Source organism: Ips typographus, linkage group LG5, assembly GCF_016097725.1.
Source record: "Ips typographus isolate SLU linkage group LG5, UJ_Ityp_2.0, whole genome shotgun sequence".
Taxonomy (NCBI): Eukaryota; Metazoa; Arthropoda; class Insecta; order Coleoptera; family Curculionidae; genus Ips; species Ips typographus.
Window position 1 is genome coordinate 5052410 of NC_138426.1, and position 26361 is coordinate 5078770.

The window sequence follows — 26361 nt, forward strand, 5'->3', positions numbered from 1 at the left end:
GACGTGACAATTTGGTTTCTCGCTTTTTTCATAGTATTTTCAGTTTTCACTATATTCAGGTGCCTGTCTCGGTTCGACGACTGAATAGAATTTAGAATTGACAGCCAAAAGCTGTAAAACTGTAAAAGAAGAAAATATTTGATTTTGAGGTTAAGTTGCAATGACGTTTTATAGAAAGTGTTTTTTACGTCATGTCGCATAGCATGTCAAACGTCAGTCATTTTCCTTTTAAAATATCGAATATCGATAACAGACAACTGGAACTTAGGGAAGTACAGCTTTTCAGATTTTAACTTTAAAGGCTTCAAGTACGACGGTGCAAACCGCGGTAAATGGAAAAGACGAGATATCACGAATCGAAAAGTATCGATATTTTGGAAATCGATCTTTTCTTATACTGATTTTTAATATATCGATACTCTTCTCTTCGATTCGAATCGATACTGCATATCGATACTTTTTAATGAATCGTGCATCCCTATCCGGTACTGGCAGTCCAGAGGAAACAACTCAAATCACCGAGTGGTTTTCGGAGTCGTGGCCCTCGAAGTTAACCAGCAGTGTTATAACATCCTGTACTGGCGGTCCGAAGGAAACGATTCCGAAATACCTTCCCCTTCAAAGCTTGCCCCCAGGAACAATAAAATTTACCGTTCAGCTGGTTGAAGCGTCGGTCGGTAGTCACTAGTCGATGGTCCGGGATGGACCGACTAACTCACTGACGAAGTGACTCCCTGTGCAGCGCGCGGCGCATTACCTGGTTACCAGCTCGCGAGTCGCGACGGCGCGATGTTGCTTCGTTTACGCTACCGCGGCTGCGCGCTGAACCTTTATCAATCGCGGCGGTGCGTTCACCATTCTGTCGCGAAGACGCATTGTAACTTAAGCGTGTGAGGCTGCGCATTGTTTTCTTAAATCTAATACTACATATTAACAAAAAATTAGTAACTTCGTTACAACTTTGACTTTCGAATGATTCATTCTCAGAGCATAAAAGTCATGGTTTGCGCGCTTAATACATAAATAACTATTATGAGTACTTCTAATTACAAATGACAAAAAAGGAGTTTTTTTGATTGACAACCCGTTGAAGCATAGTGACTATGTTTAATTGATACACTCGATACAAAATTACTGCACATAGTTTTGTGTGTTTAATTATTTAATTGTAATCCTTAATTAAATAAAGTACGAGCATTCAAGTTTTTCAGAATATTTCATTGGATCAAGATCTCTGTCGTTGCTTTCATTTTTGTTATTTTCCCAGAAATTTAATTTTCCGAAAATGAACAAACCCATAGAAGCCACAATAATCGTTGTCCAGTCAAATATCTCCGAATCCAATACTATTATTGCATATACGCTTTTGACTATAACTATTAACATCGTGACACAGTTTAGTACATTTCTTGGAATGACGTACAAGTAGTTCTTTTGAGTCACCTGAAACAGTAGTATTTGCTTGACTTACATGCAACATTAATTTTTCATAATTAACACTAACCAGAACCAAATGGACCACTATCATTAAAATGATAAGAATCCAAGTAAGGGCTGCGTATAAGGAACGTGCATCTTTATCTTCTTTGAGAACGGCGCAAATATCGAAGACCGTTAGTGCTAAACCCATTAAACCCATTATCATATATCCAAGGGCAAATAGATTCAACACAGATTCTATCTGTATTAAATACAAAATATCTATTAAATTTAAATTCGGTTAATTTTTGTGTATTACCTTTTTCCAAATTTCAATGGAACCCGCCATTTTAGTCAATCTCACTTGGTTTTCGGTGTTCTGAAAATAATTTGGTTTTCTGAAATAAATAAAATATAACTGATCAAAATCTATTAGGTATGAAGTACTGTTAAGACCATCACTCTCGGGACTGGGTCGTTCCTAGGATTTCCTTTCTTGAACCGTTGGACGACACAATTCTAGTGATTTGTCTAATTGCAATATTATGTCATCGAAACTCTCTCGAGAGTGATTATATTGATTAATATCCATTCTTTCAAATAAAAACTACAAAAAAAAGGTCGCAGGGATGCCAAGTTATTTTATAAATGGAGAAATAACTAAACCTAAAACAAAACTAACCTAACTACTTTACTACAGTAACTCTTCTGTTCAGACACTAACAGGGTAATTGTTTGGCGCTCAATATTTACATGCATGACACTACATGACTACCACTACTACTAAATGAATAGATCGGATACCAGAAACGATTGCAGATATATGAACTACTGTCTACATTAGCCTAATTACTTACTGTCTCTGACACGGTTACGGAATTAGTCCAAGAAACAAAACGTCTACAGATCACGTGGTGTGTTGCATTATGACTCCTACTTACAACATCGTCGGGGTATCAGTATCGCTTTTGAACAGCAGCAATCAGCTCAGTCTCTAGCTCTTCGAAGATGAAATCTCTTAGACAGCTTTGCAGCGTTCCCAACTAGTTTGCTTAAGAAGCAACAAATGCTTCCAATTGGTATCTGACTGGAACTGCCCAATGCAGATTACATCTTCCTTAGCTTTAGTTCACGAACATCAAACGACGGGGCGAAAACTATCGTATTTCCGGCCAGCCTTTTACGCAAGGTGTATTAACTGTTTGAAGCTTTCTACAAGCTATTCTTCCATCAGTTTGCAGCTTTAGCTTCGCAAGAAAATTAGATATATGTCTGAAAATTCTAATTATTTTAAAAAAGTGACATCTCTACCTCTACCTGAATATCCCTGGCATCCCTTATAAATTTTAATTTGCGCAAAAAAATAAATAAATAAATCAATCTTAAAAAGAATAGATATTTTTAAGACAGTACTACCCCTTTAACAGAGAATTGTTGAAATAGTGATTTTCCTACTCGGTCTGCTATCGAGTGCGTAAAAGACACTTTCCGCACGTATTAGGTACAATATTTTTCCTACGATCCTGTAGAAAACTACAATGCAAACATTAGCATTTAATAGTGTTTATGTCATGCTATATGTAGACGAAGCGGTTACAATTAATAGGAAACCAGTCACGTTAATTTCTTACAGGTGGGTTGTCAGTTTAGTTTGTAGACGGTGTCAAAATATTTTTTCTACAATCACCTACTCAGGCAAAACAGTTATTTAAGTGGTAATACGGTAACAAGTGGTTCTTAAAAAGTCACTTAAACTGAACATGTGAAAAAGTAACTAAATATAGCGCATATTTAAACTATAATAATATACCAATAAACCAAAATCGTTCGGTAAAAATACTTTACCTACGACCTCAGTGTAAATAGCTATTTACGCATAGGTTTCCGTTACGTAATGAACCTCTTTACACATAGTTGTAAAAAAAAGCGCGCAGCTGTAAAAAAGCGCACAGTTTTAAGATGGGCCACAAACTATCGCTCTAATGCTGGGAAAAATTGATTTTGTACAAATTGAATATATTAGATGGATATCATCGCGTAATGCATTGTTCATACAGTTTTAAGTAACTACCGCTTCGTCTAGAATATTATCTGCAATAGCAAACACATCAAGTAATATTACTGGAAGTTTTCTCTTTCTTCTTAATAACTGTAATGCCACCATAAATAATTATTTTAAGAACAACACTAATAATTATTTAAGTAACATGATTTGTAATTTTTTTTAATTATGTTATTATTTTTTTCTTTAGTGGCATAATACGTATGATTAGTACAAATATTATGTCAATACGTTGAAAATATACTTTTTTAATGAAAAGTTACTCTGAATTATATGAATTGCGAAAGCAGGACTTTCCATTTGGTCGTAGGTAAAGTATAGTACGTCAAATGTGCTCTAAGGCATTTTACGCACTCATGGAATTACACACTTCATGGAATTAACTTTTTCCATATCGTGCGTAAAATGCTTCTTACAGCACTAGTTACGCAATATACTATTACCGTAGCGTGCGGGAAAGTATCACTTTCTGCACTTGTTAGGAAAATAACTATTTCAAGGCGGTGTTATTAACAGTTTTTCTTTAAAAGGCGCATAAAATGGTAAACGATACTAATTTGAATACGGACACCTGGTTGTGCTTAATCACTAGTTGTCGTTTCTATAACTGCAACTATTATTGGCTTTCCATGTAAACTGATGTGTCTAAATTTATAAATCACTGTGAAGTGTTCCAAAAATCAAAATATTCAAGAAAATTGTCATATGTACCATTAGTTCTTAGACAAAACACTGATGATTAAATACACAACGATGTGCAACATTTTAACAATTAAATGTGCAGGCAGTATAACAAGACGTTATAACGGATTGCACCGACGTATTTAAGGACAGACTAGACTCTATCTAGGCTAGGTTCTGTTATAGCTGTTGTAGGTAATTTGTAAAATATCACAGTCAAATTAAAATTTAGCGTAGAGTGCCCCCAATACGTCGGTCGGGACGATCGGCCTTAACATAACCTTAACATAATGAGAACTATCGTCTTCGGCGCCAGCCTAATATTGCTCCGGTTAAAGGTACGCGTCCACTAATCGGTATCGGCACCGACGGTACGCATCGCACGAATCGTATTTCCAATCAACTACATAGAATCCAATACGACTGCGTTCACCTATCGTCATCTGACCCACCGCACTTCGGCATTTCCGATCGGGATTCCAAAGACGAAATCAAAATCCGTCCGTACCGACACTGCTGATGCTGATTATTGCTGATAGTGCGAATACCGATAAGTAGACGCATGGAAACTGACCAAACTGTACTTTCTTTTAATTCGTTTTTTAACGTTCGGCCACGTTTGGCTTTATGGATGTAGTAAAGAAGAACTTACGATCTCTATGGATATATGAAAGCTTATCATTATTGTTCAAGAATATGAGGAACTGTATAATGTTGGGCATTCAGAATATTCCAATATTCTTCGCAGGGATAATATTTGGGATGAAATTGGAATGAAAATTAATCAATCTTTATTCATGGACTAGATCGCTTGTGTTCAACACCACAAAATAAAAATGGCAGATAGAAAATGCTGATGCAAATTACCGATTTCGATAATCCGTGGTAGTAAACGCGGCACACAAAAAAATCCGATCCCTACGATGCGTACCGTCCGTTCCGATACCGATTAGTGAAGGCGTACCTTATTATGGACATAGTAATCATTTTGTTTCTAAGATATTATGGATAAATACACAACACAAAAAAATTGTCTTACCGGTGAAGAGTAGGTATTTCTAAAACTGAACGTGAAAAGTCAACGTCAGTTTTAAACAACAAAACTCAACTAAGTTTTTGCATGAGTTAAAATGACAGAGAGTGAGAGTAGTAAAAGATGATCACATGGAACATATTTTAGTTACTTGATAAGAGGTCACCTGACCAACTCGAATATAAAATAATTGTAGTCGCTCTTTTGAAATTTTTATTTGATATTTGAAACCCACCAAACCAAAACCTATTGAGTAAATAGAACAAGTATCTGTATAGTAACGACAAGAAATTTATGGCCGCAATATGCCAAAACCACTTTTGTCATATGTTTTGACTCCTTTTGTTTTTTCTTGCTTTCATTGCTATTGGCGTTCCAAGATAAGAGATACTCCCTCTGGTGATCAGTTTTGAAAACAATTTCGGGCATTCCAGCTGTCATTTCTCCGTTTGTTTACGTTGATTTTGGTTCGGAATTTAGCACTGGTTTCATAAATATGAAGTGACAGTGTCATATTATTCACAATGTTAGGTTAGGAATGGGTTACCCGATTTTAGTTCAACTGGCGCTGCGATCTTAACTTGAAACGCCAATAGCTTATAACTGCGGTGGCGCCTTTGACGTTGACGTTTGTGATCTTGACGTGTGTCAAGAAAACACAGCTTTTTAGACCAATTACAAACTACAGTGTTTTTCAACATTATCAGTAATTTTTAAAATGTCACTGTAACCATTTAGAAACAGTACATAATCTAAATAATTGCTCAAGTCATCACTGAAAAAATGACAAAATTTCAAATAACTTGACCTGGTTCGCCTGACTAAAGTGTGAAAGTCATTATAAAACAGTAATAATTCTATTACTGTATTGATAAATTAGTATTGATATAATCTTATCAAGACTTGACCATTTCTAAATATGTTTTTTATTAAATAACAAATTTTTGTATCACTCACCTTTTGCAAATATTCAATCTACCCATAATATCAAGTTTTAAGTGCACCACTCGTAACATAACTTTTTAATATACACATCAAGTTATATACAGTTATATACACAAAAAACAGCAACATTTTGTCATATGCAACAGATTGTTTCTTCATTGGTAAAACTGGCACTTTTTGAGCAACACCTGACAAATATATGCACATCTTTAGTAAAGTTTTGTAATGCTGTAATAACTGATCTTAATTACAGAAATTCCATAACAGTCAGAAACCGATAAGTTTTTTTCTATTTGAAAATGCATTAATATATACTGATATGGGCGATATTGATATCGATTAGAATTTCATAAACCTTTCAAACTTTTGAGAGTTTTATTTTCTTTAAAATCGGATTTTTGTTCTACTCGTAGTTTGCCATAAACTATTTGGCGGTGTTATTCTCACAATGCACTTTATAACTAGTGTATTAATTAAATAAATGTGTAAATAATTTCTCCTGAAGAAAATTTCAAAAAAATTCTGAAATAGCTTTTAAAAAACTACAATAAAAAAGAGCGAAATTCTTTTTTTCAAATTCCATAACTCAGTTTAACCCCCCTTTTGAATCCCCAGTTTCTTGAAAACTGCGCGGGGTTTTGCATCTTCTCTTAGTTTTGAGTTTTTCCTTTAGTGCAAAAGTTCAAGGTTTGTACGGTTAATAGTTTTAAAAAAAATAGTTGTTTATTTAGTTAATTCTTGTCAGGTTTGGTATACAGGGTGTTTCATAAATGCGTCATATTTTAGAGTTTGTTTAACACGTTAAGCGCCACAGTGGTTTCTTGTAAAACGTCGCTCTGGGCCAAGATGTTTTTTTGGTGGAATTTTATTTCTACTGACCATATTAATACATATTTGCAATGTTTTCTTTTTAACCTTTTGATTTGGTATAATTATTGCAAAAAAATATCTGCGGTCCTTAGGGACCGCAATGGCCCAGTAATATAAATTTCTTGTGCCGGGCCATAGCGGTCCGTATTTGCGGTCCAGACAAGTCGAAACAGGAAATTGTATCGGCGCTATATACAGGGTGGACCATAAGTAATGGGACATAGAGCTACAGCATATTCCTGACATCAAAATAATACGATTTAGCGAAATTGTTCTATACCGAAAATTAATATTAAGAAAGATACAGGGTGTGAAAGTTGAAATTTTATTTTTGTTTTTTTATCATATCTTCACGGTCGTTTGATATAAATTACTGAAAGTTGGTATAAAGGGGTTTTGGCAGGCGTTAAATATGATGCTTTCATTTGTTTTGTAGTAGCTGATAGGGGGCGCTAGCTGCAACCATATCCGTTCCTTCAAGAGACTCTAACTTTTTTTTACGGAACTGAAACGCCCATATGCTCTCAAAACATGATTCTAAGATGTTTTCTATGTAAAAAAGGTATACTTGTTGTAAGTCTTAAAAGTTGACTGTTTTCGAGTTATTTAATGTTTTATTATTGCATGCATTGTCGTATGTTAATACGATATGTGCTGTATACCCTTAAGTTACACACATAACAGTTTCTGTATGTAAATTTGACCGTTTAAAAAATGTTTGTAAACTTTAAAATAAAGCTAGTTGTTATGAACGCCCTTTTTGTTTTTGTATCAAATCCTACTTAGAATTTAAAAAAAAATAGTAATTAAAATCTGCTGTACATGTAAATGCAATAATAAAAGATTAAATAACTCGAAAACGGTCGACTTTTAAGACTTACAACAAGTATACCTTTTTTACGTAGAAAACATCTTAGAATCATATTTTGAAGTCATATGGCCATTTCAGTTCCGTAAAAAAAAGTTTGAGCCTCTTGAAGGGACGGAGATGGTTACCGCTAGCGCCCCCTATCAGCTACTACAAAACAAATGAAAGCATCGTATTTTACGCCTGCCAAAACCCCTTTATACCAACTTGCAGTAATTTATATCAAAAGACCGTGAAGATATGAGAAAAAAGCTAAAATAAAATTTCAACTTTCACACCCTGTATCTTTCTTAATATTAACTTTCGGTATAGGACAATTCAGCTAAATCGTATTATTTTGATGTCAGAAATATGCTGTAGCTCTATGTCCCATTACTTATGGTCCACCCTGTATACAGGAACGGCTGGCTGTGGAATGCAGTGCGCATGTGTGTCTCTAATTGATCACTTTTTGTGTAAGGGTGCATGCAAAATCATGTCGTCGCGTTCAAAACGAATTGTAGCTATGGCGCAAAATATCGACGGTAAGTAATTATGTGTTTCTTTTTTACGTTTTCTTCATTCTGTTTTCTTTTTATGTATGGTATGCTGTAGCATCGCTGTTTTATTTCATATTTCTGATACTATTTTATATCTACTTCAGTGTCCGATTCTGAGCCATATTCGTCCGATTCTTTGTTGGATCCGACATATGTTGGCAGCGCCACTGACGACGAATATTCCTCCTCCGAAAAGGCACAAAATAATCCATTTATTGAGAATGCTAACCAAGAATCGATTGTAAATAAGGGTGAACCAGAAACTACCAATAATCTCCTTACCAACGATTCATCTGATAAAGATAACGACAGCGATAATGAAGAAGAGATTTCCACTGCTTACAACGTCAACTGGCAAGACCCACAAGGACACCATTTGAAATTTGATTTTGATATACCGTTTGGGGTTAATCCGGAGATTGCAGCAGCGTTAGTCGGGTTAGAACCTATAGACTTTTATTTACTGTTTCTTGATTCCAACTTACTAAAATTGATGGTGGATCAAACGAATCTATACGCCACTCAGTTTTTATCATCTGGAGAGGATATACCCAAATCATCTCGAATTTTAAAAAAATGTTTGTTTATTTAGTTAATTCTTGTCAGGTTTGGTATACAGAGTGTTTCATAAATGCGTCATATTTTAGAGTTTGTTTAATCTTCAAAAAATAACCCTAGTTTGCTATATAAACCATGGTCCAAAGATGTTTTGCTATGAAGGTACAGGGGTGTTAAAGTTTGGATAAACAAAACTGAATTAAAAATGGTGAGGTTTTGTTTTTTGTTTATCAATCCCAATCCTCTGACCGGTTTCGCCGTATTACGGCTCATCAGAGAATTGAGATCATCAATTGTTTGTATTTTGGAACGCCATCTGTACTTTCTAACTCATAGAGTTGAGTACAGATGTCACCAGATGTTGCACACAACTATCAAATCTGAATTAATTTATTTTTTTAATTTATCATTTAGTTTCGCGGACAATTTCTGACTCCCCTTTTCCAACATTTCTCTGCTATTTATTCTAACGCATTGCGAATCCTTAGTCAATTCAATTTCTTGATTGCTTGTCTAAGCACTTGGATCATTGTCCGAACAATTGATGGCGACTTATTGCTGACTGGCTATTGCAACACCTTAGCTAGCTTTCGTTCTAAAAAGTTCAATTGCTTACTTTTCAATTTGAGTGGTCATCGACTTCTTTCGGTCAATGGTTGACTTTCTGCTGACTAAGTAATTAACGAAAATTTACTTGTGACATTATTGTGCTATTGTGTTTTTAATATTTTGAGCTAAAACGTTTCTTAAAGTGCTTTTAACATGGAGATTTCTGAAGACGCAGATGTTACTTGCCACGATCTGAGCAGCGAGCTGTTGCAGAGATCGCGGAAGAACTGTAAAAAGTAAGTCCAGATATGACCAAAAGCATATTGACATTCAACCGGGTGGTAAGTACTCACTTTTCACCCCGGTGGAAAGTAACAGCACGTAACTCTCACCTTTCCACCTGGTTTACACATAAGAAATAACGTTATTACATACATGGTTGAAAATAAATATATTGATTTGCAGAAATGCCTGTAAATTTACAAACACGGTCCAATAATAATAAGCAAATTTTTTAACTATAAAATCGATGAATGTGAACTTTAGATCGCCTGACACTCTACATCCAAGAGTTCCGTCGTTTTAAAGCAAAATCGATGGTTTAAAAATAGCTATTTATGTAACCAGTTACGAAAAGATTGATTTTTGTGTAACGAATGAATGTTTGTAGGGCGAGCGCAGCGAGGTCCTACAATTTGAATGAGTTACACAATAAGACATTTTCGAAACGTGTTGCATACATAATTTTTTCTAATTTTGACCAAAAAGCGGTAAAAACCATCTTTTAAAGTGATTTAACACAAATATTCACTTTCATAGCACCTTGTATAAACAGTGACAACGACATGTTATGATGGATGTCGCCCATATGTTTCTACGGAAATGCATAAAAACAGGGAGTGATGAAATGAACTTTTCATAACTAGTTACATAAAGTGATACTTTATGTAACTAGTTACATAAAGTAAAACGTTTTGTCACTCTAATCAGTTTTGAAACGTGTCACTTTATATGCCAAAATTAGAAAAAATATATTTTTGGTTTTATTTACTGACATAAGTATAGTTTTACAGATTTGATTTGAATTTTAATTATGGTTTGAATGTGAAAGCAAGTGTTGATTGTGTGACCTGACTACCTATTTTTTAAGGTAATATTTTTGCGTTAGTATAGACGTGTGACGTTAACAACATTCTGTATCATAGGTCTGATGATGGCTTAAGAGCCGAAACCGGTAACCGGATTAAACATTTTGTGACAACGACTTATTTTTTCTCTTCCCTTTCCTGAGTAAAAAAAATATGGGCAACTTTGAGGATTGGAACAACTTTATATAACTTCATTGTTGTGATATATTCACCGAAAAAAAAGTTTTTATAAAAATTACTGCCCAAAATTTATCCCAAACCATACTTGTTATAAATCATTTTAAAGGGAAAAAAATAATCTTTCTGATGAGGTAAAAATAAAATATGACTCGAATTTAAAAAAGTAAAATTTTAGTTCAGAACTCAAAAAATAGTGAATCTATAAAATTAATATTACCATAATCGTAATCTACGTAAAAAAGTGCCTCAATAATGTAAAAGCTATTTTCACCAAACTCTCATAATAACGAAGTTACAGGGGCTTGTTCAAAATGTCAAAAATTCAAAATTTGACAATTACAAGAGAACAAAAGACCATAACCGCCTTTTTGATTTTTAAGTTTCTTAACGGTTCTGGCAGTTTCCATATAAAAAGAAGCAAATTAGGCCACCCTGTACAATATACTATTATGGCCAGTGTCAATAGCAACGACCGAAAAAAAAATACAGGAAAAAAAGGAAATTACCACTCATTGTGACATCTGTTATTGGTACGGTTCCTGGTAGTAGGAGTACGGAACATGGTTCGGATCGCTTTTCTTTTGGAGCCGGAAGATTCGAATAAAATGATCGAGCCACCCCAAAGTGTTATACTTATATAATTTTTGAGTGGAACCATGCAAAATATGCAGTTCTTAGGACTTCTAGTTCTAATGTCTCTCTCAGATGTCGCAACATAAATATGACGGTGGCAAGTTTATTGGAAAGGCAGTCAATATGCGCAATCCAACTCAGACGATCATCAATAGTCACTCCCAACAATGTGACGGTATTAGGAGAGTAAACTAGTAGTCCATAGTCACCCAGTGGAGTTGTAGTAGATAGGGGTAGCTGAGTAACACACAATCTTCTCCACACAAAATTTATTGATCTTTAAACCTTCAAAAAACGCCCAACATGTTTCGAGAGCAACAGCTACTTATCATCAGGGGTGTACTAAACAGCATATTAGCTGGCTGTCATTTTAAACAGGGGGACAGCAAACCTGGGGTAGTGTTATGAAAAAATATACCAGGTGTCCAAGAGCACCCTGGACATAGGAGATTAACATGGGAAAACGGTTTTGATTTTTTTGCGCCTGTACGGTTCATTTAATGGAAAAACGCTTTAGATAAAAGTTGTAGAGCACATTTTCGGCTATCTACTTGTAATTTTTTCATTACCGTAGATTTGACCATTAAGACGAAAAACGGATCTAAAATTCGGAAATTTTAAATCTCCCGCCAAGCGGTCGTTAAGGAAAGTTTATATCCGGTCGTGCTACCAACCTTTCAAAATCATAACAAATCATTGTCAGTCATTCTGTAATCAAAATATTCAAAACAAGTTTATTTAGTAATAAGTTTGAGTTACTACCCACATACTGCGAAGAAAATACAAATAAATCGTGATAAAAACACTTTATTAGTAGCCACAGCCCAAAAATCTGGTAAGTTGTATTCATAACCTCATTTAATGTCTCTACTAAACTTATTTACTTTGTAGCAAAATTCTTAAAGAAAACACTGGTTTTGCTTGCAAATATTTAATGAGGATGACCGAATCAGCTATCTCAAGCCTCTTCATAACACTACCAAACGATTTAAAGTGATGAAAACAGTGGACAATGAAGATCTTTGAAGATAAGTTTCCTACTGTACAGGGACAACCACAAAGGGGCCAAATACTTCCTTCAAAAGTGGTGTGATTTAGTTTCAATGTGCTTAACTTCATGGACTGTCATCAGCGAGGGTCTTCACCAGTGTTGCAACTAAAACTTAAAATGATTCAGTGTTGATATCTGACTTAAATCTCAAAATTTGATGTGAAATGTGAATAATCTTAAACTGGCTATAAAACCTCTGAGAAACCCCTTCTAGGAACAGAATATGGACTTACACAGTCAAATTATCAGTCAGGTGACAAAATTTTTTGTATATGGGTAGGTATTGTTGAAAAACCAACTTTTCAATTGAGCTATCTACATGAGCTGTTCTATTCTAGGTTTAGGTATTAACATTATAATTGTGTTCTTTTTTCCACACACTCAATTGTTCCAAATAAAACTTTGTACATTGAACGTTTGTATGAATTATATATTCACAGTTCAAGGTACAGATACATTTTCTTCAAGTGAAAAGCTTAGGTACAATAGGTGGCAAAGAAAACTGGTCTAACCACATAAACAGTGATTGTTCCACAGATTGAGTGTGAGTGGGTGAACCTGTCACCATACAAGCTATGCTAAAAACAACTTTGTCTTACTAACCTAATGTTTGTTTGGATAATAGTGGAGTTCCAAATTAGCAAAGGTAGGTAAAATGTAGTGATTGAAAGTCTCTAAAGAGAAACAATTTGCTTCTAATTCAATACACCATGTCACAGGACATACCTTTACTAATCAAATGTGAACTCGAGTTACACATTACTTGCAAATAAACTATGTTTGGTTAGTAGACATTTTACAAGTATCCTTGTAGGTGCATGATGTTCAAGTTAACTAATGGAGCTAATTAAATATCAGTACTTACCTTACCCTGTAGAGATGGGAAAAAACATTGACAATCAGTTATAAAAAAATGCCTTTTTATTAACATCATACAATGTAAAACCACTTAAACACTATGGTGTGTTGATAACACTACAAAACAGAAGGATACAATAAAACTATCAGTCACATAGGTCACTAAATTGCACCACTTTTGAGGGAAGTATTTACCCTCTTTCGTGGTCCCTGTATAGTAAAGCAACTTATCTTCAAACATCTGCAGGCCTTCCTAGTCCATTGTTTTTATCACTTTAAATCGGTTGGTAGTGTTATGAAGAGGCTTGAGATAGGTGATTCGGTCATCCTCATTAAATATTTGCAAGCAAAACCAGTGTTTTCTTAAAGAATTTTGCTACAAAGTAAATAAGTTTAGTAGAGACATTGAATGAGGTTATGAACGCAACTTACCAGATTTTTGGACTGTGGCTCCTGATAAAGTGTTTTTATCATGATTTATTTGTATTTTCTTCGCAGTATGTGGGTAGTAACTCAAAATTATTACTAAATAAACTTGTTTTGAATGTTTTGATTACAGAATGAAATGACTGACAACGATTTGTTATGATTTTGAAAGGTTGGTAGCACGACCGGATATAAACTTTCCTTAACGACCGCTTGGCGGGAGATTTAAAATTTCCGAATTTTAGATCCGTTTTTCGTCTCAATGGTCAAATCTACGGTATTGAAAAAATTACAAGTAGATAGCCAAAAATGTGCTCTACAACTTTTATTTAAAGCGTTTTTCCATTAAATGAACCGTACAGGCGCAAAAAAATCAAAACCATTTTCCCATGTTAATCTCCTATGTCCAGGGTGCTCTTGGACACCTGGTATAGAGTGAAGTAGTAATCCATGTTACTTGCAGTGGAGGTGAAATCGTAAAAGTGGTGAAAAAACACGCAACCTTCTCCACAATATATTTATTAAACCCTCAAACTGAGGTGAAGATCAAAAAAAAAAAAAAAAAGTTTTTTTTCGCTTGCTGTCCGGAACAACGGCCACAATCATCGCCCTCTGTACAAGAAAGCCAAGAAGGGGCATGCCAAAAATTCCAATATGGCCGAAATAGTCGTTAACAGTTTGCATTTGTTTGTATTGTGGAAATTGAGTTTTTCGATGATTAAATAAATTTTTAAGGTTTAAAGTCAAGACTTGGGATTACTTGCCAATTTTTGTTTGCTATTATACAGGGTGTCCGGAAAATACGTGTACAACGTTTGACGACAGACTCCTGACGTCAAAATATGTCGATCTAAGCCGACTTAGTTATATCCAAAATTGTCTCGTTTAGCCGGTAGAGGGCGTCAAAAATTTGTAAAAATATTGGTTTTTTACTAAATTACGTGAAAACCTGCTAATGGATTTTAATGAATTTTAGTATGTAGACTAATACTATAAAATGACGTTTTCTAGTAGTATAGTCACCGGCTGTAAATAAGTGGAAGTGTTATAAAAGTGATATAATACGTCAACATTTCTCCTCATTTTTTATATGAACGGCGTTATGACAACCCAGATATTTTTGTCGAGTGACCGGAAGTATTTTGATGCTATTTTACCTCTTTAATATTTCCCGGTGGATGAGCTGTTTCGCCAGAAAAAAAAAATTTACAATTACCTGCATACATCAAAGTAGGTATAATAAAGTTGAAATTATCTATTGTAAGAAACTAAGTAAACCAAACACATTACTTAAGCAAATGTGTAAAATGACCGCCATCTTGCTGAATACACTTATCAATACTCTTTAAGAAATGAAATTGTACCCAATATTTTTACAAATTTTTGACGCCCTCTACCGGCTAAACGAGACAATTTTGGATATAACTAAGTCGGCTTAGATCGACATATTTTGACGTCAGGAGTCTGTCGTCAAACGTTGTACACGTATTTTCCGGACACCCTGTATATTGTTGTTTATACAGTGTGACCCATTTAGAATGGAAACACCCCTATAAAATTTTAGGTTATTAACCGATTTCAATGATTTTTTTTTTGAAATAATTAGCAATGAAATGTCTATTACGGGAGAAAATTTTAAATATTTATTTCAATTTTCAGGTCATATTACGATACTTTTTCTTGATAGAAAATGGAGAATTTTTATTAGCGATTTTTTTATTGAAAAAATTACTACGCCACTGGATCTATAGTGCTTTCAAATAGCTGTGACCAAAATTATTTATTTTATTTTATTTTTTTTAAAATTTTTTTTTATTATTTTTTTATTTTATTTTTTTTTTAATTGAATTAATCAATTAATAATTAATGATTAATAATAAACAAGTAAATAATAACACCATTTCTATGGCAACAGTTGATGCAGGGTGTTCTTTTGTGACCGTTAGCTTAGAGGATTTTTGAATTTTAATTTGTCATAACTTTGTTATTAATGAATGGATTTTTATGAAATTTTGGTCACAGCTATTTGAAAGCACTATAGATCCAGTTGCGTAGTAATTTTTTCAATAAAAAAATCGCTAATAAAAATTCTCCATTTCCTATCAAGAAAAAGTATCGTAATATGACCTGAAAACTGAAATAAATATTTAAAATTTTCTCCCGTAATAGACATTTCATTCCTAATTATTTCAAAAAAAAAATCATTAAAATCGGTTAATATCCTAAAATTTTATAGGGGTGTTTCCATTCTAAATGGGTCACACTGTATGTTTATTGTTCTAGTGAAAGTGTAGTTTGTGTTCATTTTATTGTGTTATCACTATTGTTATTGTTCCTTCATTGTTCTATAATTTGTTGTTGATTTTTTAACTTAAATTCTATTGCCTCTACAATATGCCGTCCAATTGTTGTTTGCCAAATTGTAAAAGCAATTTGGTGAAAGGCCCAAAAGTGTCAGTCTTTTACTTTCCCTGCTCGAAGTGGTTCAAACGTCATTCTCAGAGCATAAAAGTCATACTTTTTGCGCTTAATACATAAATAACTATTAAATGGGTTTTTTGAAATGTTTTATCCTGAAAAATTATTTTTTCAAAACACTACCCTAGGTTTGCTGTCCCCTTGTTTAAAATGACAGCCAGCTAATATGCTGTTTAGTAAGCTGATGATGAGTAGCTGCTGCACTTGAAACATGTTGGGCGTTTTTTGAAGGTTCAAAGACAAATACATATTTTGTGGAGAAGATTGTGTGTTACTCAGCTACCCCTGTGACAGTATTACCCTTAGACACGTTGTCCGAAGTAGGAAGAATCAACTCTTGAGTATTAATGTGATTTAAGTCTGATTTATTATTAGAAAACCAAGACTCGACTCTCGTTTGCACCTCCCCAGAACGAAACAATAGCTCCGTGAGTGTAGCCCCGACACTGAGTGCGGTTCACCAGATAAGACTCGAAAAACCTCAGACAAGCAGAGCCAAAACCAATCTTTGCCAGTTTCTCCCACAGCAGAGTGTGGTCAACGCAATCAAATGGTTTTGAAACGTCTTAAAGGGATAACCACACTTGATCGCCTCTTTCGCGCCCCTTAAACAGATATACAGAAGCGCAACGCGTGCACAGTTGACCTCCCAGGCAGAAACCCGAACTGCTCTGTGCAAAAGAACGGCACCTCAAGCAAATAATCAAGAATTAAGTCCTTTAAGTTAATTTCAATTATTTGCCAAATATAAGAATAATTGAAATCGGACGGTAATTACGATATTTAAGTCAGATTTCGAACCTTTTTTAAATATAGGAAACATTCAGTATTTTTGACTGTCGCGTTATTAAAATTAAAAATATCTAAACACGAAAAATTTTTCAACTTTGTAATGGCATGGGATAACATTTCATATGTTATGTAAGGGAAGTAGAAAGAGTGTTGACTAACAGACGCCCGCATATCATTCACCGGGTTCTGCACAAAAAGGTTATCCAACAAAACGTCAGTCACAGTGGCAAAGTGTAACTTCAAACTCTAACAATCCACCGCATTCAAGTTGTTATCCAATACATTTCTATTAAGTTCATAGTTAATCATCTTCCATGAGGCTATATTTTTATTGTTAGATTGGCCGATAAATTTATTGAAGGTCGTTTGCCTTGCCACTTAAATTTCCTTATCTTATTGTAACAGAAATTACACTATGTTCCGTTACCAGAAGATCGGCGATTTGAGGCCATGATGTGGGTATAAATACAGCTTCAAATGCATGTACAGATAGATCACTGATGGTTAGTCTGGGTACGCCTCTTGTGTAACGTAAACGTGGAGTATTAGGTAACCAAGTTACACACCCGAGTATCAGCCCTAGCAAAGGAAATAGTGTGGGCGAGCAGCAAGATTTGCCGTACCTACTTACCTCCCATTGCTAGTACCACAACGTCATACCCATCCCCGTTTTGCAGACGCAGTTAACGACAAACAAAAAAAAAGGGAATGAATAGATTGTACAATTTGAGATCCGCAAAGACCGACAGTCTGTTTAAACCAGAAGCTCAAGTGTAGGGGACACACGGAGCCAAGAACCAGAAGAAAGTGATAAAAAAGAAGAAAGACAGAGCGAGAACGAAGAATCGGAGAACGAAGACAACGCAACAATACGTGAACCGACACACCCCGAAGGGATGTTGTTGTTTGGTGATGCGGGGGGCTATTTAGCCCAGGTATACGCATAGGCCTCAGATGGACCCGTCGCGTCCCGCTAGCCGGAGGTAGAGCGGGCGTTGATTCAAAGAATTTAACGATGCTGGTCGGATGCAGCTCCCTTAGTTCCCTATGACACAGCGTTGGCTGTCCCAGGTAGGTGTGACGAAGGCGAGAAAAGGCGGGGCAGTCACTAAGTACATGCCCCGGTGTTTCTTCATCCTCCAAGCAGCCTCTGCAGGCCGGGTCTTCGTGAATTCCCAGTCTGTGCATATGCCGCGCCAGGTGACAGTGACCTGTCATTAGACCAGTCAACGTTCGTAGCTTGCCTCTGTTTAGGTCTAGCAGAAGTTTAGTTCGTTTGGGGCACGCAAACCAGCCATGCCTTCTATTGAGCGGACCGCCGTGCTATAGGAGATCCCCACACTAGGTTCAGGTCCCGAGAGCGGTTCCCTAGTTCCAAGGCCGGCAAGTCTGTCAGCCTCCATGTTGACGGAGACACCCGTGTGTCCCGGCACCCACGCGAGGTATACCCCGCCGCCCCGAGAGAGGGCCTCCAAGGTACTTTTACACTCCATTACCAGCTTGGACCGCACCTCATCGGCCTCAATGGCCCTGATGGCAGCCTTATTGTCGGAGCAGATAACTGTTCTGTCATCCCTCTTCGGGTCGGATAGGAGAACCCGCCCGCAGACAAGGATGGCATAAACTTCAGCCTGAAAGACTGTAGTGTAACTACCGAGAGCGATACTCTGTGACAAGCGTCTGGAGCCGGCAAAAACGCCGGCCCTCGCGCGTCCTGCTAGCAACGATCCATCTGTGTACCAGACGTCGCTATTCCGGAGGAATTCCGGTCCGTAATCGGCCCCCCACTCTTCTCTATCAGGAACTATGACTTTGAAGAGATTTGAGGGCACGAGCTTGGAGATCTGATGATCGCCTGGCATCAGTAGGAGCGGACACTGGTCTGTGGCCCAGTCCCATATCCTGCCGTGCCCAAATGAGCAGGCTTGTAGTTGGCCGCCCACGTGCAGCCTGTAAGCTGCGCGCGTGGCCTCCATTCTCACGCACAGTTCGAGGAGCATGAGGTTTAACATCACCTCCAGGGCCCTAGAGGGAGTGGTCCTCATTGCCCCTGTCACCGCCAGACAAGCCGCTCTTTGAACTTTGTCCAGTTGAGCGGTTGCTGAACTTTGCTCTACACAGGGCTACCACCGTAAGGTGGGCCCCGTAGGTAATTATGGGCCTGACTGCAGTGCAGTAGAGCCAGTAGAGCACCCTGGGATTTAGACCCCAGGTGCCACCAACAGCCCTCTTACAGGCCCATAGTATATTCATGGCCCTCTTGCCCCTGGAAGCAAGATGATCACCCCGAAGGGATAATCAGGGAATTAAAAGCGCACACCTGCACAATGGCAAACACTACAATTTCTACAGTAGAGACTCGGGAAAAGACGCCTGCTTTACCACAGTTCAACAGCCCCCGACGTTCAACCCTTGCACAGATTCAGCACAATCATTCATAGCAACCTACGATCAATTGGCAGTGGCTAACAATTGGAATGACGCCCTAAAAATTCTATACTTTCACTTCTTCTTGCAGGAGACTGCAAATATTTGGTACGCAGAATACAAGGAGGGCCACCCTGACAGTAACTGGCCCTTATATGTCAGGCTTTCAAAACCGAGTTCTGCGACGATAACAGCAGCCTGCGACTACTTTCAAAGGTTCGAGAAAGAACACAGGGACCCTTAGAACCTACCAAGAATTACTTTTACGACCCAAGTGTCTTCTATGAATGATACAAGCGGGAAGTCGATTTTGGAGAATTCCAGAAAATCTTTCAAAACGGATTAACAACGGAAACAAGGGCTAGATATTACTGGCACACGCATTTTTTACTGACGCACCCCCCGCCTCAAAGGCGTTATTTTGCCACAAAGTCACGTTAAAATAGACCAACATTCTACTGCTGCGAAAAAATTGGCCACTTTGCCATAGTCTCCAGAATAGTCCAGAAGCAGGCCGCAGCCCCCAAACTTTAAGGGGTGGCGAAACAGAGTCCCGTCACCCTCTCTACTTGAGGTCCAACGTGCAACAAAGTTTTCACAATTAACGTGATACTAAATGGGTACTTCATACCGTCAATAATAGACACAGAGGCAGAGCTCAACATAGTAAGCAACCGCTTAATAAGAAATACGAGTAAAATTATGAAACACCCTACTCTGCTTCTCACAGCAGCAAATTCCGAGCCTAGGGGAAACAAAGACATCACTTGAATTAGTAGGGAGTTACGTAGGAAGATGGGATATATGAGGTCTATACTGGAAAACTCACCACAGCTACTCATCGTGGGTATGGAATTCTTGGAAAATACAAAAGCTACAATTAACATGGCAAAGAAAACACTAACATTGTCACGTTAAGGGGTACAGGGAAGAAAACTCAGGAATCTACAGATAATCCACTTTATTTAAGAAATTTAAGAAATTACAACAGTTACAATGTCCTTACTCCCAGATTGCCAAGACGGCGTAGATCATGATGGGGGATGCTGGACAGAGGAGGTAGGATTCATGGAGGGCAAACGCTTTAGCGGTTATGAAAGAACCCTAGACTCTTGTCCGAGGGCATTCACCGTGCCGGTAAAGACGTTACCTACTACAAAAGGGAGGTAAGTAGGTACGGCAACTCTTGCTACTCGCCCACACTATTTTCTTAGCTAGGGCTGATACTCGGGTGTGGCACTTGGTCACCTAATGCTCCACGTTTACGTTACACAAGAGGCGCATCCAGACTAACCCAGAGAGTACGTGCTTTTGAAGCTGTATTTATACCCAAATCATGACCTCAATTCGCAGTCTTGTTTACATTGACATTGTACTGGGGGAGACCGAGGTAGGATTTGGTAAAGGAACATAGTGTAATTTCTAGAAAAATGAGAGAGGCTAACCTTACGCTAAAACCCAGTAAATGCGAGTATCTGCAGGAACAAGTAAGAATACTAGGCTACACAGTAAGTGGAGAAGGCATGTACCCCGAAGAAGAGAAATTGACATAGATTGAAAAATTCCCAACGCCGAAGAAAACTAAAGAGCTTCAAAGTTTTCTGGGTTTATGCAAATTCTATAGAAAATTAAGCTTGACCCCTGCACGAAGCCACAAAGAAAAACAAGTTTCGTTGGTAAATAGAACAAGAGGAAGCATTGCACAGAAGGCATGGGGGCAGTCCTACTGCAGGAAGGTGAGGAAAAGCAAAACAACCCCATAGTGTACATAAGCAGGTCACTGTCGAAAGCTGAGAGAAACTACTCTATAAGCGAATTGGAGCTACTAGCATTATTTAAGAAAGACCTGTGATAATAGTTACCGATCATCATGCACTATGCTGGATCCATAACATAAAAGACCATTCAAGCCGGTTAGCACGTTGGGCACTCAAGTTGGCCGAGTTCGACTACTCGGTGGTATATAAAAAAGACAGCAAACACCAAGACGCCGACTGTCTATCTCGCAACCCCGCACTGCACATAGATAACGTGGAAATTGAGGAAATAGATGACGTGCTCACCTTCACCATCTCGACGGTGAAAATAGGCGAACTCCAAGACAAGGACAAAGACTTAAAGGAACTAAAAGAAGCAATACTAGACCCAAACACTAGCAACTGCAGAGCCATAACGCGACGTAAGGCAAAGAATTTTAGGCTGAAAGACAATATTCTCTACAACGCCACCACAGATAAAGACGGTTTAGTATACGCACTAGTAATACCACGGACACTAAAAGAGGAAGTACTATGGGAAGCCCACAACGCTTCCACAAGTGGACACATGGGCATGAGTAAAACCCTGAGTAGACTCAGCCCAAAATACTACTGGGACAATATAGTGAAAGACGTATACAAGTACATCCGGGTGTGCAGGAATTGTCAGGCGAGAAAGGGGCCTTCAAACAGGAAACCCTTGGGGCTACTCCAGTCCATTCAGGTAGGACAAGTGTTCTACCAGCTGGGGATAGACCTGTTAGTGCCTTTTCGGAAAAACAGCCAGGGACACCATCGTGGTGGGAACAGACTATGCGACGAGATATGCAGTAATGGCAGCTTTACCCAAAGGCAGGGCCAATGGCGAAATTCTTGCTGGAAAAAGTACTATTAATACACGGCATACACCGCACTATTCTGAGCGACAGAGGAAAGGTGTTCTAGTCAGAAATAGTGCCAGAGTTACAGCAAATAATGAATATTCAAAGCACCTTTGGAAGAACAGCACCACGGCTTATCACATGGTCATGCAATGGCCCTACGGAAAGGCTAAACAAAACACTAGCCGACATGCTGTCCCTATATTGTAACACGGAACAAACTGACTGGTATTCATACCTACCCTTTGTCACGTTCGCCTACAACACGGCAAAGCAAGAGACTACGCAATTCACGCCCTTTGAACTAATATTTGCAAGAAGCCCAACCCTACCTTTAGACGCAGCACTTCTAGACAATGAAGCAAGCTCAAATGTCAAGGAACTAAGGGAAAAAGCGTTACTAATAAGAGAACTAGCCGTAGATAACATACAGAAGAAACAAGTAAAGGATAAGGAGTTGTACGATAACAAACATAGAGAAGGATAGTATAAAGTTGGAGACAAAAAAGTGGTTTGGGCCGTACAGGATTACGAAAAAAGTAAGCGAGGTAAATTACGAAGTAAAGAAAGAGGGTGGTAGAAAAACAGATGTTGTGCACATAGCCAGAATACTACCATTCTACGACGAGTGGACACTAGGGGAAATAGCAGAAGAGCAACAAGTGAGCGATGACGACGAAGGACACAGGGCACCGAAATCCTCGTAGATAATATTAAGGCAGGACGTTTTTTCCAGGTACTGCTCGGCAAACTCCTAACACGTGGAGGTAAAAGCAGGGGCCACCTGGAAGGAACTACCAAGTACAATCATTTACGAAAGCACTATCCCGTTAACCTATGTGATACCCTGGTCAGAACCGAAAGTAAACCCGGCACCAAGAAGAAGCCACCAGGAAAAGTGCATCAAGGGTAACCAGAGCTCCATCTGTCAAGCTAGGAGGAAACATTTGAGAGACTTGGGGGATGCAATAGATGAAGAAATGAGGTTGCACAGGGCAAATTGGTACTCAGATGAGGTACCACCAAAATCACTAAGAGCAAAACGCACGTTTTCACTGGGGGTTCGTAGCAGATGGCTTGAACTATTGTTGCTGTGTCGCAACACAAGAAAAAATGGACTCCATGTCCATGAAAGAAAGTAAACTGGAGGCCCATATAACGGCCCTCCGCGACAGTATGGGGGAGGCCCTGAAGTCATTAAGTTTACTCTCGAAGGAACAAAAATGGTGCCAAGAAAAAACAAATCGGGCAATAAGGACAACGGAAACCAGGATTCACAGTTTGGAGGAATTCCTGAATAAAGAACAGCTAGGGAATAAATGGGTGTCAGGCGTGATTCAAACCAACATGAAAGCAAATCTGGGAACAGCTACCAAAATTATTCTTCTACTGAATAGAATAATGCGAAGCCAGGCAGCACTCCAAGAGTGAAGGCAAAAATAAATTCCCAAGGCACTAATAAAACCAGAGACACTACTATCAGATTTGAGAAAAATAGGGGAGGAAATAAAGAAAAATGGGTTTGAACTTGCCATATCAATCCAACAGTTGTCATCATACTTCCGTTTACCCATCAGTGAATGCACATTCTCTGAAGGCTGCTGGTGGTGCATGTAAAAATAACACTAATGCTGCGGGGCAGTCAATGGCTACGTCTCCATTGGCATGGGAAAGTCAAACGTGCACAATTAGACATTAACCATTAATGATGGTAGTAGCCACCACAGGATCCCGAACAGTACTAAAGGAATTAACAGGCATTGCACTCCACGAATGTAAACCATACCAGAATAGGCTGTACTACTTACCGAGGTTCTGGGGAGATCAAACACAAGGCCCTTCCTGTGCATGCAAATGGTTCCATGGGGCTTCGGTTGAAGACATTTCGGAACACTGCCCAATGCACTGCCACCAGTCAAGCCTCATGATTATTTCAGAAGTCGGGTCAGAAGAATTCTTGCTGACACACCCTAAACCTAATACAACGATAATGTGCCTCCAAGATACTTCTAACCTACAAAATAGTAGATACTAAATCTACCAGGGGCATTGAAAATAAAACTACCTTGCCAATGTCAGCTAAATGTGAACGAAGAAACCATGATCCAAAAACGCTTTTCTTGCAAATCCGACAAGTCATCGGCCTCCATCAAGCACATTTTACCGGCCGCATGGACTAACCTAAAAACATTCGTACTTAATCCTACGAATAACCATGCATATCTACCTACCTTTCACAATTTTTCTGAATGCCTGAACAGCAATTCGACAACAAACCTACCACATTTTAATATGTCTTCCGAAAAAACGCTGAGGCAGGCGTTAGAAGAAAATTGGGAAAAAATCCCAACAACCAACATTGTCGGGGTGCACAGCGAAAATCACTCCTTCATGTTTTTATGGAACATCACCTTGTCCCTAGCTGTAATATATCTACTTCTTAGAAGACCGGCCATAATGGCGCTCGCCCATGCGGACCAAAAAGTTTATCGACCATAACAGTACCTAATCCAGAAACAACCAGCTCCTGGTTGCTCATTTTTACCTGGTCTTCAGGGGCGCTAGTAATCACAGTTCTCATATACAGTGAGGAAGCGCAGGTTGGAACAAATTCATTTAAAATTAAGGGTTTTGTTTTTTGGAAATACGCTCTTTCACGTCGATTTTTATTTTTGTATGCGGTTTTTTATGGTAAATGCATGTATACAATTAGCGGCCCAAAAATAAGTTTATTTTAATAAAAAGGTAGCCCAAATAAGTGATTTATTTCTTGATGAAATGTGATTTATCCACATTAATAATGATTTTATAATCACGGTGTCTCTGAAAAACTTGCCTGAGGTGCTGTAGATGCTGCTTGCGATTTGTTGAAGCTATTAAGATATCATCAATATAACAATAAACAAAACCTAAACCACGCAAAACTTCATTCATAAAACGTTGGAAAGTTTGAGCAGCATTGCATAGACCAAAAGTCATCCTGTTAAACTCAAAGAGCCCAAAAGGTGTGATAATGGCTGTTTTTGGTCGATCTTCAGGAGCTATAGGGATTTGGTGATAGGCTCTAAAAAGATCAATAGTTGCAAACACCCTACCCCCAACCCTATCCATGTAATCTGTGGGCAAAATCCTGAATATGAGGGATTGGATATTTATCTGGCACAGTGATGCTGTTTAGCTTCGGTAATCTCCACAAGGTCTCCAAACCCCTGTTTTCTTTGGCACCATGTGCAATGGACTTGCCCACTCACTACTGGAAGGAGTGCAAATCCCTTGTTCGACCATAAATTCAAACTCTGCTTTGGCAATCTTGAGTTTTTCAGGAGTTAGGCGGCGTGGTCTTTCTGCAATAGGACCACCTTCGGTTGTAATGAAATGTTGGACGTTGTGTTTTGGATTTGAGCCCAAGGTTGAAGGTCTGGTGATATCTATATACTCATTTAAAAGATTTTGAATAACAGAGTCATTCCCAACAGTAAGAATGCTGGAAATCCGAGAATGGGAGGTGCCAGCTGGACATCCAAGTTTGGTGGAACTGTCAATAGCCTTCTATTTCTAAGGGCTATCAACAGTCCAAAATGTTCGATGAAGTCAGCTCCTGTAATAGCTTGAGAAACATTAGCAATTATGAATACCCACTTGAATGAACGACGAAGGTTGAGGTCCAGTGTCAAAAGCTTTTCTCCAAAAGTGTCAATGATTGTATTGTTAGCAGCATACAATTTGAATTTTGAGGTTGAAGGAAATTTCTGTCTTGTCATTGACTTTGGAAGAACAGAAGCAGCCGATCCAGTATCAATCAAAAATGGCAGACGATGGTTAATTTGAACTGCATCACCACCACCAACCGTCGTAACATGAGGCGATGCAATTAGTTTCCCTGTTGCTTGTTGGACACGCGAAGTTTCCAGGAACAGGACTTCTCGCATCTTCTTGCTCTTGTGCCAAACTGATGATGAGAAAAACGAATATTAGAATTTGAAAGATGTTTTTATTAGAAAACCTGGCTTTCTAAACGGAGAACTGGCTCTATAAGGGCGCCTTGCTGAAGGTTTACGTGGCGCTTAAGCAGAAATGTAACAATACTTTTAATAAATGAACGTATAAACGGTTACAAAGGTGTGAACTAGAGTTTTGCGACTATCTGATGAACGTTCAAGTCTCTAACTGACAGTCAACAATAACAATTACGAAACGGTTGCTGAA

At 38.0% G+C, this 26361-nt stretch overlaps 1 protein-coding gene across 4 annotated transcripts in view; it reads right to left on the reverse strand.

Moving 5' to 3' along the window:
• Positions 1-1092: 1092 nt before the first annotated feature.
• Positions 1093-26361, reverse strand: part of LOC145729005 (uncharacterized) — a 30400-nt gene continuing 5131 nt past the window's right edge. Inside the window, exons 1-4 of one of the 4 annotated variants that reach the window (XM_081979605.1) lie at positions 6153-6357; positions 1739-1798; positions 1505-1681; positions 1093-1443 (exon numbers count right to left, since the gene is read on the reverse strand). In XM_081979605.1, coding sequence (XP_081835731.1) covers positions 1180-1443; positions 1505-1681; positions 1739-1768 — 471 coding nt within the window. In that variant the 5' untranslated portion in view covers positions 1769-1798; positions 6153-6357 and the 3' untranslated portion in view covers positions 1093-1179. Of the gene's footprint in view, positions 1444-1504; positions 1682-1738; positions 1818-2276; positions 3079-6152; positions 6358-26361 lie in introns of those variants that run through there. The other 3 variants (XM_081979603.1, XM_081979606.1, XM_081979604.1) reach the window with 3 other exon arrangements.